At 37.6% G+C, this 15,312-nt stretch overlaps 1 protein-coding gene across 1 annotated transcript; it reads left to right on the plus strand.

Annotated features, from left to right (window-relative positions):
- The first annotated feature begins 3,054 nt into the window (after positions 1-3,054).
- On the plus strand, positions 3,055-15,307 carry LOC114262401 (outer envelope protein 61). The gene is made up of 11 exons (XM_028202760.2): positions 3,055-4,039; positions 4,978-5,208; positions 5,842-5,898; positions 6,038-6,166; positions 6,498-6,575; positions 6,698-6,768; positions 7,219-7,268; positions 7,390-7,588; positions 12,066-12,624; positions 13,554-13,697; positions 14,757-15,307. The coding sequence occupies exons 1-11, from the start codon at positions 3,749-3,751 to the stop codon at positions 14,901-14,903; spliced, it is 1,956 nt and encodes a 651-aa protein (XP_028058561.2). The 5' UTR covers positions 3,055-3,748; the 3' UTR covers positions 14,904-15,307.
- Positions 15,308-15,312: the final 5 nt, after the last annotated feature.

A 15,312-nucleotide genomic window follows, 5' to 3' on the forward strand; every position in this document is an offset into this window, starting at 1 on the left:
CCAACTCCTTTAAAAAAAAAAAAAAGATTTATAAGTATGTTTTATGGTGATTTAAAAGCAAATTAAACCATACATCATTTGTTTAATTTTTAAAGGATAAATTACACTTGCACTCCTAAGGATTGAATTTAATACATATCACCTTGATGTTTGGAAAATTATACAAACCCTCCTGTCATTGTAATTGTTTAGATGGAATGAAAATATTAAATTATGCACTCTCTCTCTTCTAGCTTTGTTTTACTTCTTCTATTTTTTTTTTCCTTTCCTTTCCTTTGCTTTACTTTTTTTTTAAAATGTAATTTTCTCTATTTTTTTACCAGGAATTGTTGTCTTTTATATAAGTAGGAAGTTTGTAAAATGAAACTATTAATCACAAAGTGAAAATATAACTTTACAAAACGTTAAGAAATGGGAGGTAATCGGATCGAACCTCAAGATGTTAGGCCATCTCTAACGGTTCACCAGAATCATTATCAAATTTGAATTTGGATAAAAATGGCACCTTTTTTTTTTTTTTTTTGACTCCAACGGTTTCATCAAACCTGTATTAAATTGAGACATCTCAAATCTTTCACCAAACTAAGGATGCCTTGCACCTTTCAGCAATTTACTATGTATAGCCGTTGAGTGTAGATCCACCAGACGACCGGCTGGACATCCTCTCAGATGACCACTTAAGGCATAATTTGTGAAAAATTTATATTAACCAATCAATTGCCTGGTCGACCACCCCTCTCTCTAGACCCCAAATCCCATCTGATTTACGGTATCCTCAATCCTCTCGAGCAATTATTTGGGGAACAGTTGAATGTAAACCTAATCCTTCTTTCCGAAACATCCTAAAATAAGTCAAAAACAAAGGCTTTGTTTGGTTAAACTCTCAAAACACAATTTTTGAAAAAAATTTCCAAAATTTTGTTTGGTTGAAAATTTTTTGAATTTTTTTTCAAAATCACTTTCTCTCTCCTATACATCAATCAATCACTTTTTCTTTCACACACATTTACTCAACTACAACAAAATATCAAATCATCCCAAACTCCCATACTCCAAAACTATTTCTAAAATTACAACCAAACAAACTAAAAAAAAATTCTAAACTTTTTCCCTGAGATTTTTTTTTTAAAAATTTATCTCCCAAAACCAAACCAAACACACCCTTTTGTTTAGATTTTGGAATAAAATTTGCTGGCATGAGGATATTGATAATGAATTACAAGCTAATAAGTTTTTTTTTTTTCTTTTATTTTTATTTTATTTTTTATTTATTTATTTTTTTTTTGAAAACAAACAAGGATCACAACCAAAACAAAACAAACTAGGCCAACCTTGATAAAGCAATAAGAGCCAAAAGAGGGAAAGATATCCAGCCTAGTGGGGGGCATTCCTTAGAGAAGCCTGGGTCACCCAATGCATTGCTTTGTTTGCTGCTCTAGGACTCCAAGAAAGCAGCAAATTCAAACGATGAGCAAGTTGTTTGATGTCGAAAAAAAGTAGCACCACAGTCCCATGGAGGATCAAGTTCAGATACACTGAGGCGAATAACAGATTTGTTATCTCCTTCAATTTCCACCCCTGCAAGGTTGCGAGCAAGAGCTAATTGACATGCTAACCAACATGCGAGGGCCTCACCTTGGAGAGAAGAAGAACACACAGTCTTTTTGACCACACCATCCAGCAACCTACCATTCGAATCCCAAAGAATGGCAGCAATTGAAGCACGATTTGAGCCATTTTGGATAGCCACATCACAATTTATCTTAAACTTTCCAGCAGCTGGACGTCTCCAATTATCTTCCCTTTGATGATGGCTTCTGAATCTGTGATTGTGATCAGTCCCTTGCTAGATGCTCCTTGCATCAAATTCCTTTTTTGCCATCCCTGCTCGATGCAATGTGGAGAGCGGATCAACTGGTTTTTGAGAGAGAACAAATTCATTGCGTTCTTTCCAAACAAACCAACCAATCCAAGCAATTGAACTGAAGAAAAGATTACACTCCTTGCTGTCAGTGAAATACTCCATCATCTTGCAAGACCACTTCAAAATTGATTGAGTGTCTGACCAAGAAACTTTGTAACCAAACTCACACCCGAACCACACCGGTCTTACCCAATCACACTCAAATAAGAGATGCTCAACAGATTCCAGCTGCTTGTTGCAAATAGGGCAATAACCTAACTTAGCACATTTTCGTTTGAACAAATATACCTTCGTAGCTAGCCCATTCTTACACACTCTTCACTAAAAATGACGGATTTTTGGAGGGATAGTAAGAGACCAAATGAATTTCCAAAAGTTCTTAGGAAGCTGGAAAGAGGAAGACGGTCTTTGAATTAGCTCCCTTTCTTTCTCTTTTAAAGCAACATAATAACCCGACTTCACCGAATAAGAGCCCTTAGATTCAAACTGCCAAACCAAAGTATCCTCCATATTCTCTTCCGAAATTGGAATAGTACAGATGGCTTCAATTTCCTTCGCCGAAACTAAATTGTTAAGGGAATTAACTTTCCAGCTCTTGTGTACTGGATCAATCACATCCACCACTCTAGATGCTTCACAATTAGCTGGTCCTGGGGAACAAATTTTAAATCCAAGAATAGAAGGAATCCACTTGTCATCCCAAAATGAAACAGAAGCCCCATTGTTGACTTGCCATCAAACTCCTTCAAGCAAAATACTCCTTCCATGAATAATACTAGTCCACGCCCAGGAGGCTCGCCTTCCTCTCGAAGCATTAACGAAATTTGAATGGGGAAAATAAATACCTTTTAACATCCTGGCACAGTATGAGTTAGGAGGGCCATGTTAAACGCATTAAAATCTCAAAAACCCAGGCTTCCATGGAATTTGGATAAAGCCAGCTGTTGGGGTTGGCACCTCTTTCTCGAAGAAGCCAGAGAGATCAAGGCATGAGGACATTCCAATAAGTTGAAAAGCGTTGATAAGGGTAGGTGAATCTAGATTTTTCTTTGCTTCAGATGGCTGCTTTACACCGTAAGAGTTTGGCACAAAATCACTATATAAAAATAGCCAAACAAGGATTGAAAAACAAAGGGAAATGGTATATCACTCTCAAGTTCATTCGTACCATGTCTGTGTCTGCATGCATTCTCAAGGCTTCATCCTTTATGTGTGCATTTTCTTCATCATCATGAGGATCTTGTTTGAACCATTCGTCTCCTTTAATCTCTGCCATTGTTATCCGAGTAGCAGGGTTGGAAATATTTTTCATCATTATATTTTATTTTCCTTTCATTTCCTTTTAGCTCATTTTTCTCAAGAAATTTTTCTAGTAAATTTTCCTTGCAACTTAATGGAATTGCTTAAATCTAGCAGAAACAAATCAAAAAACATATCTCATTTCTCAGGCTATCGGTCATATCAATTTATTCTCTTGATTAAAAAATGTCACATTTTGTGAACTTAATCTTATGGCTTGGAGCATCTCATCTGGAGTACATTCTTTGTTGCAGAATTTTTATATTTCATTTGCTTTTGCCTATGTTTTGATGACAATTGCAAATTCACTGTTAAAATTACTAATATTAAAGAGAGAAATTCGTATTTTTTTTATTCAAATTTAATAAAATATTTAGTGAAAGAGTAGTTTACTCATTTTTAAATAAAAATACTTAAAAGGGTTTAAAAGGCCTTCAAAACATTTTAAAGTAACCGATGCTTTAAATTTGTGTACCCAAAACAAACACATACATACACGTATATGTATATATACATTGGTTGCATATGCCAGTATTCAAATTTAGATGCTCTCTCAATCGAAATCTAAAAAACCCAATCAAAAAATTCTCTCTGATTCTCGAAATTGTCTGTTTCCTCGAATTCAAACCGTGGTTCTTCGTTCGAACATTCGAAGAAATATTGCAAATTTGCAATTCAATAGTTGTTGTTGATCATCGATTGCGTGAAAGCGCTTCGAGAATGTTCAACGGAATGATGGATCCTGAATTGATGAGACTCGCCCAGGAGCAGATGAGTCGCATGTCGCCCGCTGAGATGGCCAGGATTCAACAACAGGTCACCCTCTTTTGACCTCCTTTCTCTGTGTTCGATTCAATTATGTTCGTAAATTCAAGAGTTTGGGAAAACCCATCTGCAATTGAATCTAATTTTGATAAATTAAATGTCTGATGTTTCTGGGTATGTTAATATTCGTTATAATTTGAATATATGTAGTTTTTTTTTTTTTGGTGGCTTATTTGGTTGTTTTTCAGGTTAGATTTGAAATTGGTTCAAATTGAATGACTAAAATCATGAATACTATCTTTCTTTTCCTTTTTTAGCTTTTCATATCGTAAAAGTCGAGCGAGTAGTAGGTTTTCAAAGCTTGGTTTGAAAACTCAACGTGCATGAAAATATGTTCAAGCTTAATTTGTTTACCATTTGAGTCCATTTGGTTCAAATGACTTATTTTTTTCATAGTGCTTATAATCAACTCAGGCCGAATAGTAGAGTGATCAAGCTTAGCTTGATAACTTAACAAAATATAAAATATGTTTAGGTTTGGCTTGTTTACATTACAAGTTGATATAAAACAAGCTTTTTAACCAAAATCGAGTTCGGGTAGCTTGGTTCATTTTACAGCCTATTAGCGTTCTATTTTTTCTAGTGTAGCGCTAACTTTTTCATGCGGGATAAGGCCCCCTACCAGAGTAATTATCCTGTCTTCTGAGAATTTATATTGGCGGTGTGCCTAACCAATAGTAGGGGCTAGAATAATTACATGGCCCTAAAAACAAGAAAATAGTAGAGAAATCACAAGATACAATTGGATGGGCACACGGCCACATGGTCTTCCTGACCCATGTGATAATTTATGCCCTTCCAGACCCACACTAGCTTCGTGCACTGAGACTGCTCTTTTAGTTATAATTTCCACACAACTATTGATCCTGTGTGTTCAATTTGAATTGCACTTTGTTTTTGATGGTCATGTTGCACCATTGACATTTCAGATGATGTCTAATCCTGACTTGATGAGAATGGCTACTGAAAGTATGAAAAACATGAGGCCTGAAGACTTGAGGAATGCTGCTGAACAGTTGAAGCATACTCGTCCAGAGGAGATGGCTGAGATCGGTGAGAAGATGGCTAATGCATCCCCTGAAGAGATAGCTGCAATGCATGCACGTGCTGATGCACAAATCACTTATGAAATAACCGCAACTCAGATGCTGAAGAAACAGGTAAGCCATTGCCATCTCGAAAATTCCCCATCTTTTTCTGAAGCCTATAAATTCATACACAACAGAATCCTACAGGCATCCTTTATATGCTGGTGAAGAAACTGTGTTTGTGCCCAATGATAGTTTTGTTTAAATGGAACGGTGAGATGTTATCAATTTGTCTGATTGAGTAATGTTAGGTTGCTTAAATTTTCTTAATGTCTTATTTGTAGATTGATATGAACTTGTAGTTTCTTGAGACTATTAATCAGGATTTATAACTGCTATTTTTCTACTCTTTGAGTATCTTCTCATTTAATCTTCTTTCTGAACCAAAGCACATAAATTAGCAAGGTTAGTACACCAAGAACTAAACAACAACAAAAAAAAAAAAAGAAAAAAAAAAAAGGATGAAGAAAGAAAAAATCTTGAAATTGGATTTTTTGAAATAAAGCAACAAGTGCTTATCTAAATCGAGTGTCCTCCAAATCTCCTTCTGCACCTTCCCTTGCAGTTTTCGCTCACATATTTATCACATGATCAGAGAGGCTCAGAAGTCATATTGCTATAGTTACAGTAAATACATCTGTTTAAGAGATGTATTGTCATCTAGCCATATACCATGTATTTATGGATTCATTCTCATTATGGCAGGGGAATGAGCTTCACAGCCAGGGCAGGTATAATGATGCATTGCAGAAATACTTGCTTGTAAGTGTAGCTTTTGATCTGTTTCCATTTATACATTTCATGTGTGAATCCACTTAGTGTATGCATCTTAAAGTTCTGCAATAATGAATTCTTATTTCCTTTTGTTCTTCTTTCTTCCCTTGTTCTTAAACATATTTAGGCAAAGAAGAACCTGAAAGGTATTCCATCCTCCAACGGAAGATCACTCTTGTTGGCATGCTCTCTTAACATGATGTCGTGTTACTTGAAAACAATGCAGTATGATGAGTGCATAAAAGAAGGAACCGAGGTATGGGCAAGTCAGTTTGAGTGATTTTGTCAGATCACGATTCTCAAAACATGCTGCGAACTAGGGTTTTAGTGGCAAATAACGAGTAGTTAAATTCATTGTTATGTTATCATAGGCTTAGGAAGAGGAAAACAATAAGCTCTCCCCACTCTCCTCCTTTCCTTTATTGCCTATATACTTTCTGCATATCTCGGTGGAGAGAGAAAAATGTTAATGTTATCATTATTTTTTGCTTGAGCATTGGATGCGTGTCATTTTTGAGGCTCAGTACAATTGTTTTGCATTGTTGAAGAAGGAAAAGTAATCAATTACATGTTTTTTATGATTACAGGTCTTGGCATATGACACAAAGAATGTCAAAGCTCTTTACCGCAGGGGTCAAGCTTATAAAGAATTAGGACAATTAGAAGTGAGCATCCATACATTCCAGTGACTGTTTGCAGTGTTCGCAGACTTCTGCTTCTTTATGTTGTTATGCAGTTATCTGCATATCTGTTTGTCTTATCTAGTAAATTTTGTCCAATATGCTAGAATGCAGTCTCTGATTTGAGTAAAGCACATGAAGTTTCCCGCGATGATGAAACTATCGCAGACGTCTTAAGGTATTTAAATTTTATGTACGTTGGGTCTTTTGGGTGAGCCATATTCATAAAACTTCTTTGGTAGATTTCTCTTATAATCCTTCATGGACTGTTCTCGCCTTCTTTTTTCCCTTTTTGCTTGTTTATCAGGCAGTAACGGCCTTGCCCTCTTGAGTTAAAGAGTGGATTATTAAGTGTGTGGTTGTTGTCCCTTTTATTTATGCTTGTTTTTAAAGCGTATCAAGCCTCTTATTTTTTTTTTCTTTTCTATATACATATTTTTTGTTCTGCTTGTGCCCAAATCTGATTTGTGCGCTTTTACTTTATTCATACTCTGTAGTACCTTATTTGTATTCTATACCTCATTGCCTTTCCTTGTTCAGTCCAGTGTTATACTGTTGACTGTGATAGCGAGTAAGAGACTAGGTGTTCCATTTGGCATGTAGTGGTAATGGCTGTCAATTGATGCAGGGATGCCAAGGAAAGATTGGTGACAGAAGGTGGTGGCAATACATCAAGTGGTATGTTGCTTTTTCATTCATTCAAGCTTTTCCCAGTACATAATAATTATGAAACCTCCAACAAATCCGTGTTTCATTTCTTGTAGTTTTACTGGTCTTGTTATCTTTCTGTTTTCAATAGGATTGGTTATTGAAGAAATAACTGAAGAAGAGCAGTCTGTGTCATCAGAAAATTGTGAAAGTTCAGCTAAAGAATATTTGGTGTCACAACCGCAAGAAACCAGTGGCTGCTCAAAGAGTCAGCCAGAGAGTAACACTGAGGCTCCTTCAACTAATTCAGAGTGTGTTAACTCTTTAAAAGATGATCCAGAAGCTATCAGGTTTGTTTGCATTAATCAAAAAATTGTTCAAGGGCCATTTTTGCTTTTGTCCAAGTCAAGGTTGTCAAAATCGAGATCCTACCTTGCATCGTTGGATAGGCTTAGAGGATTGGATTAAGAATTGTAAGATACTAATGTGAAAAGAAAAATTGCATAATAATAATTTTTCTATGAATAAACTTTTCTTAAAAGTACACCCAAAATAAATCACAATGGGGGTTGAATAGGCCAAACCTTAGGGCCATGTTTGTTTGGATAGACATGAGCTTGGGATTGGACTAATAATTCAATAAAATTATCAATCCGATGTTTGGTTAAACAACTGAAGTACGGACTAACAATCCATCCGGATATGGTATCCCACATATGATGGACTATTCAATCCAGAGAGGGGGGTGGGATATAAATTGGAGGACTAAGCCAAAGTCTGGATTATTAGTCCCTCCTTATAATCCTAACTCAATCCAAATACAGGATAAGGATAAGATACATAATCCAAAGGGATTCGTAGTCTTAGGAATATTAGTCATGGGAATGTTAATCCAACCTAATCCAGTCTGCCCAAGCAAACATGGCCTAGGGGTATTATTACCAATTAAAATTTCAAATTCATCAGTTAAACTCATTTCAATTCAATTTGCCAAGTTGAATATATCAATCAATCACAATGGCATTTCCAGACTAGGTATATCCATGGTTTTCAAAACTCAATTGCAATGATTTTTATGTTGCCATTCCAACTTAGATGTTCTAGGAAGACTAAATTTGGTATATTTTATGTTAAAATTGATGTATTATTGATTGTTGTCTGATTGATATATTTGTGATAGTTACAAATTCCTATATATAGAAGAAAATGTGGTAGTAGGTGTAGGAGTGAAGTGGAGGTGGTAGGTGGAGTGTGTGGTAGTGGAGGTGAGTGGAGGTGGAGTGTGTGGTAGTGGAGGTGAGTGGAGGTGGTAGGTGATGATATATTTTAACAGCCCCCCGCAAACTCAAGGAGGATAGAAACTAACCAACTTGAGTTTGGAGAGAGGAGCAAAACAAGAAAATACATAAAAATAAAAAAAGATAGGAGACACTGTATGGTCGTGTCAGACCGTTGGTGAAGACACTGTATGGTGGTGTCATAACATTGTAGAGGACACTGTATGGTGGTGTCATGACGTTGTAGATGACACTGTATGGGGGTGTCATAACGATGTAGAAGACAGTTTATGGGGTCATGTCGGACCGTTGTAGAAGACAGTTTATGGGGTCATGTCGTACCCTTGTAGAAACTAACCGGAATCAATGTCGGGACAGTTTACAGAGTCTTGTCGGACCCTTGTAGAAACTAACCGGAATCAATGTCGGGACAGTTTACAAAGTCTTGTCGGACCCATAAAGGAGCTAACCGAAATTAATGTCGGGACAGTTTACAGAGTCTTGTCGGACCCATAAAGGAGCTAACCGGAATCAATGTCGGGACAGTTTACAGAGTCTTGTCAGACCCATAAAGGAGCTAACCGGAATCAATGTCGGGACAGTTTACAGAGTCTTGTCGGACCCCTAAAAAGTCGCACCCTCAAAAGGTGTGCCCAATCTGTCAAAAAAGGCGTGCCATCAAAAGGCGTGCCCAATCCATAAAAAGGCGTGCCATCAAAAGGCGTGTCTATCAAAAGGAGCGCCCATGTTGTCGGCGAGCGCCGAGAGGCGCATGATGCGCGTGTCTGCCCGGCTATTTAACCAAGGTTGAGGCGGAGGCTGTGCAAACCAGTCTGAAACCGCCGAAAATCCTTTGAAAAAACTCTTCCGTTTCTGAGAAAGAGATTCTGGAACACTCTGTTGCCATTCTGTAACCAACCCTTCTCTGAAACACTCAGCAACCCATAACATGGCCTCGTCTTCCCGTTCAGCTACCCAGAATATGGCCTCTTCGTCCCGTGGTCTGCTCACTCTCTTTCCCGACCTCAACGAGTCAACAAGAGAGATAACTGGTGCGGTGGCCAGTGAACCTCAACCAAGCGCCTCTGGTTTTGCGCCGTTGAACTTTCCTATGCGGTCGGTGGAGCAAAAAATGGCAGTGCAAACAGATATTGAGGCCAATCAGTATACTTTGAAGTCATGTGTGGAGACCATGACGGCGGTCACAAACTTGTCGCACCGGCTGCAGAGTAGGACAAATGAGGTGCAGCAGTTAAACGCCCAACTGGCTCTGCTCCAACGCATGTATAAGGATGCGCGAGCAGAGATAAGTGTGTTAAAGGCGGAAAATAAGGAGCTGAAGCGGAAGGCAACCGTGATGTTCCGATTTGGAGGTCCACCGTATGCTGTAGTGGAGGAGCAGGGAGGAGGCAACTTGCTTGGTGGTCTAGGAAGCACGGAGGCAACATCGTCAAGGGCCGCGCAGGACGGAGGCAAGAAGAAGAGACCGGCGGCCGAGTAGAGAAGAAAAATCCCGCCTGGGGATATGGTTGTTTTGGTTTTTTTTTTTTTTTTTTGTAAAATTGTGATCAGGGCGAAGTCCCGATATGAATAAAATGAGTGTATTGTGCAAATCCGAATGGCTTGAAGGGACAAGACTGAGCAGAAAAAATAATGGAAAAAAGATTAAAAATAAAGGGAAAGAAAAATAAAAAAAGAAAGAAAGAAATAATAAGAATATATGTGACATCAAAAAGAGAGATTGAAAAAAAAAAAAAAGAGTGGTGCACGTGGGTTTCTTGGCCCACGGTTTTGGTAAAACCTGCAATGGGTTTGGTATTTTTTTTATTTTTTATTATTTATTTATTTTTTTTATGTATTTATTTATTTATTTATATATATATATTTTTGTTTTTTTGTTTTTTTGTTTTTGTGGAATAAAAGATAAAAAGTTGGGCGGTGGAAAATGTGATGATGGTGTTGGGTGGTGGAGAAAAGTTTAGAATAAAAAAATTTATATAAAATTGGGGGTAGTGCTTTATAATAATGAAAATAAAGGTGAGGTAGTGGATGTGTCTAGGAACTGCGTGTGAAAGATATATTGAATATGTTAATGAGAGTGCAGATTGGGGCTTGTATAATCCAGATTCCTTCAAATCCACTGAATGTACCTCAAGGTCCACTGAGATGTGTGGGTGTTTCCGAGAGATGCCGAGAGAGGGAATTTTTGGTGGCCGACGGTGGTTCACAACAGTCGACGACGGTGCAGTAACGGTGGTGGCTCGGTGCACAGAGAGAGAGAGAGAGAGCTTCGGAGAGGAGGCTACCGGTGGTGTTGGTCGCCGGTGACAACGACGGCACCTGGAGTGGCAGCCATGGGCAAGCTGGGTTTTGACCCTGTGGAGAGAGAGAAGGTCGTGCATGTGTCATTAGGCTCCCCGCTGATATAGAGACTCAATTTTCTCAACTTCTTCAGATGTGATAATTCAATAAGCCTACAGACATCATGTTCGACACTTTTGAGGTCACAAATGACAAACCCCTTAAGGACTTGGAGTTGGGTGAGCAAAGAAAGTTCCTGCGGCATATGGACTATCAAGTAGCACTCGGAGATGTCCAAGTGTGTTAGATTCTTGAGCTTTCCTATTCCATCTGGGAGCTTTTGCAAATTGTGACATGCCCCAAGGTTTAGGACCTTCATGTTGGTGAGGTTGGAGAACGAAACTGGAAGCTCTGGAAGTCTAGAGATTCCTTGCAGGCTCAAGTACCTAAGATATTTCATATTACTCAAACTTTTTAAGAAGTCCGTGTTACTTACTTCGATGTGATGCTTGATAGAGTTTTGCCACCTCCCTAGCTGAAGAATTCTGACAACTTCTAACTTCGCGAACCAGTGGCTTTGGAGATCTAGGTAAGATTCATTGACATTGAACAATGCCTCCAGTTTCTTCAGTGTAAGACTGTCCCCCAGCATATGCTGGGAAGATCCTTCTTCAGTTCTTACCAAGCATGCACGTCATTGTTGCAGACATGGTGTTCGACGAAATGTCCCAGAGGGATTTTGGGTTTGCTTCGGCGAGGTGGTGAAGAAGAGTGAAGGTATGTGTAGAGAATTTTAGCGGACTAGGTTGAGGTCCGGCGGGCGGCCAAAGCGAGGTTGCCGCCCGCCGGTGAAGCGAAAAATACTAAGTGCTTAACCTTGCTCTGATACCATGTTAAAATTGATGTATTATTGATTGTTGTCTGATTGATATATTTGTGATAGTTACAAATTCCTATATATAGAAGAAAATGTGGTAGTAGGTGTAGGAGTGAAGTGGAGGTGGTAGGTGGAGTGTGTGGTAGTGGAGGTGAGTGGAGGTGGAGTGTGTGGTAGTGGAGGTGAGTGGAGGTGGTAGGTGATGATATATTTTAACATTTTAAGCAACTCTAATAAGTTGTCTTGCATTTTGTTCACCTCTTCCACTTCTTTTTTGCTAAGTTTTTCTTTGCATTATGTCAAATTGTTGAGTTATACCATAAAGAAATTTTACCCATCCTAATTGTCCATATTTTGGGGTGTTTTTTGTAGATCCTTCCAAAATTTCATGTCTCATGCTGATCCTGAAACTCTTGCTGCTGTGAGTGGTGGAAAGGCTGATGGGGTATCACCTGATATGATGAAGACTGCCTCAAATATGATCGGCAAGATGTCTCCCGCAGAACTTCATAGAATGTTCCAGTTAGCTTCCTCCTTCCAGGGGGAGAATCCATATCTTAAGAGAGGTTCTTCGGATTCTGATTTCAACAGCTTCACACCTGGCCGAGTTCCCACTGATGCGGCACCTGACATGCTCAAAATGGCAAGTGATATGATGAGTAATATGTCAGCAGAAGATCTTCAAAACATGTTTCAAATGGCTTCATCATTGAAAGGGAAAGATTCTAATGGACTTGGATCAGATACTAAATCAAAACCTGCTGAAGATCGGGAAACTTTTGCAGTTAAGGGAGATCATGCTGGCGAAAGTAGTTCTTCTCATGGATCGTTTTCAAATTCCAGAACTACCCGTCAATCAAGCTTCCTCAACCCAACTGCTGATGTGCAAGAACAAATGAAAAACCAAATGAAAGATCCAGCCATGCGGCAGGTATTTGATCTCTGTACACTTGCATTTATGCCTGCACTTTTACATATAAGATGTGTTTGGACACCTCATGTTACTGAAATCATTTGATTGCATTCCATATCTGTCAAATTGAAATAAATTTTTCCTGCATCACATCTCAAAAAAATTCAGTTTTGCTTCACTTGTAGGACAAATTTAGGAATTCAGAAACTTACGAGCGTCTGAAAATTTTGGAAAACCGCATCCTTGATCATTTTGTTTCTAATTAGAACACAAAAAATGGAGAACATAAAACAACATGCTGGTGTTTCTTGAAAAAAAAGAATGAAAAGAATTATTTGGCTTACCCATGAATGAGGTAGAGACCATGTATATATGACAGATTCATGATACAATGTATGAAATGATATAAATAAGGAAACGATATAACTAAGGGAAACAATACTAAGTCAGTGATTGACACAATCACAGATTATATACATAATGCTAAAAATAAAAAGATTTTATTTACTCTAATTTCTATATTCAACAGAAAACTGGTTCTTTTAGCTTATTTTTAATAAATAGTTTTTGAAATCAACAAAACAAACCAAAGGAATTCTTGATTTTGTTTTCAGTTTTCTACAACTCTGATCTAAAAACTACGCCAAATATGACCACTATAATTCCTTGATCAAAAAAATCTAAAGGAAATTAAATTACATAATTGAAATTCCGTACTATGACTTCAAGTGATGATTCCATTACTTACGACTTTTAGTGATGAGTTCATTTTATAAGGTATGACTCCCTTTTTGTTTCACAATGATCTCTATTTGAAAGGATGGGATTGTGCTTTTATTTGTTAACTCGTGGTGAAATGATCTCTATCTAAACATGTCTTTGATAAATAAAATGTGAATGTCTCCTTATTTGCTTATGTAATTCTTAACTTGCTTACAAATTGGCAGATGTTCACATCAATGATTAAAAACATGAGCCCAGACATGATGGCAAACATGGGTGAACAATTTGGATTTAAGCTTTCTCAGGAAGATGCAGAAAAAGCTCAACAAGCGATGTCATCTTTGTCACCAGATGACTTGGATAAAATGGTACCTTCTTGCACAAATTATACTTTGTGACTTGATACATATTTGTAGTTCTGTTTGTCAGCAAAATTTAGATCATTGATATATTATTTTGATTGCACATTTGAAAAGTTATCATTTGGAGTCAGCTTCTTTCTTTACATGAGATAGATTTGATACATTCATCTCTATATAAGAATTTGTTGAAATCTGTTTTTTATTTTATTTTATTTTATTTTATGACGAATATTATTGCCAAGACTCACATCTCACCCAACATAAATATTATTGCTACTTTCATGTATCAGATTGGAGTTGATTTGAATCTCTATGCATGATTGTTCATTTGTGATGTTATTATTTACCTTCTACTAATAAACCTATCTATATTCATGAAATGGATTTTGTGCTGGAATTGTCTAAAAAAAGAAAAAGAAACTTTTCTGCCTAGTGTTTCTGCAATTTGAAATTACACATCATGCCTTCCTTTGAAGCCCTCACTCAAGTTGTAGTAACATGAGTAAATAACCGAAAGAGAAACACAGAAAAGAACCCAACCTTTATTAAATAAAAAAAACCTCAGTCAAATTCGTACTAACCTGAATATCATAGCTTTCAGTCTTGCTGAAACATACGTGAGCTTATGCTTGTGTTTACCTGTTAATTATTTTCAGATGTTGAAACGAAAGACCAAAAATAACTAGGCACTTTACGGAGTTTATGGTCTTCTCTTTCTCCCGAGGGGACAATGGCTAATCAATGCGATTAGCCCTTTTCCAAGCCTTAAGAGGACTATGTTTGTGAACCCATTGAGTTGATAATATAAATTTAAAACCTAACACAATTATTTCATAGTACATGAAATATTATAGTTTACATGGGCTACCTTAGTCATGAGTTGAGAGTTGGGAACTTGATAACTCATGCTTTTTGGAACATAATCTTTGATGAGTGCATCCACCAGGGACAAAATTGAGAATATTGTGTTGATTTTATGTCCTTGATCTACAGTTATGTGTTTAAGTGCTATGCGTTCGGCGTATGACCTTTTTTTATTCTTCTTTTAAATGAATGCTGTTCCAGATGCGATGGGCAGATAGGATTCAGGGTGGAGTGGAAAAGGCGAAGAAGACAAAAAATTGGCTGCTGGGGAAACCGGGTATGGTTTTGGCAATATTTATGCTTGTTTTAGCAATCATCCTTCACCGGCTAGGCTACATAGGAAGCTAGAGAGCAGGATGGTTTGTGCAAGCCATGGAGCACTGGAATCAATTTTCAACCTCCAAATGAACAAGAGAGAGGGTGTAAACCTAATTTTTTGTACCTTGGAAGTCGTCAGACCAGAGGAGCAGAATGCAGCAGGTTGAAGGGGTGTGGAGGTGGCAGCCGGGGGTGGCGATAGTGGTGGTGTGTTCAGTGGCTGAAACATGAAACCCGGGATTTGTTTTTGTATGTTAACTTAGTTATGTAATGAATTGTCAATTGTTTTGCAGTGTCTGATGCTTTTATAGTAAGTTTTAAATGGGAGCTGAGAAAGTACCTTCTAGAATTCTCACATGGGAAAGCCCAACTTCTATCATTCTATTACATTCTATTATTGAATTTTCAACAATCATAGTTAAATTTAATGAAAACTTAT

The sequence above is a fragment of the Camellia sinensis genome, chromosome 12, assembly GCF_055761805.1.
Source record: "Camellia sinensis isolate YWXY chromosome 12, ASM5576180v1, whole genome shotgun sequence".
Classification (NCBI taxonomy): domain Eukaryota; kingdom Viridiplantae; phylum Streptophyta; class Magnoliopsida; order Ericales; family Theaceae; genus Camellia; species Camellia sinensis.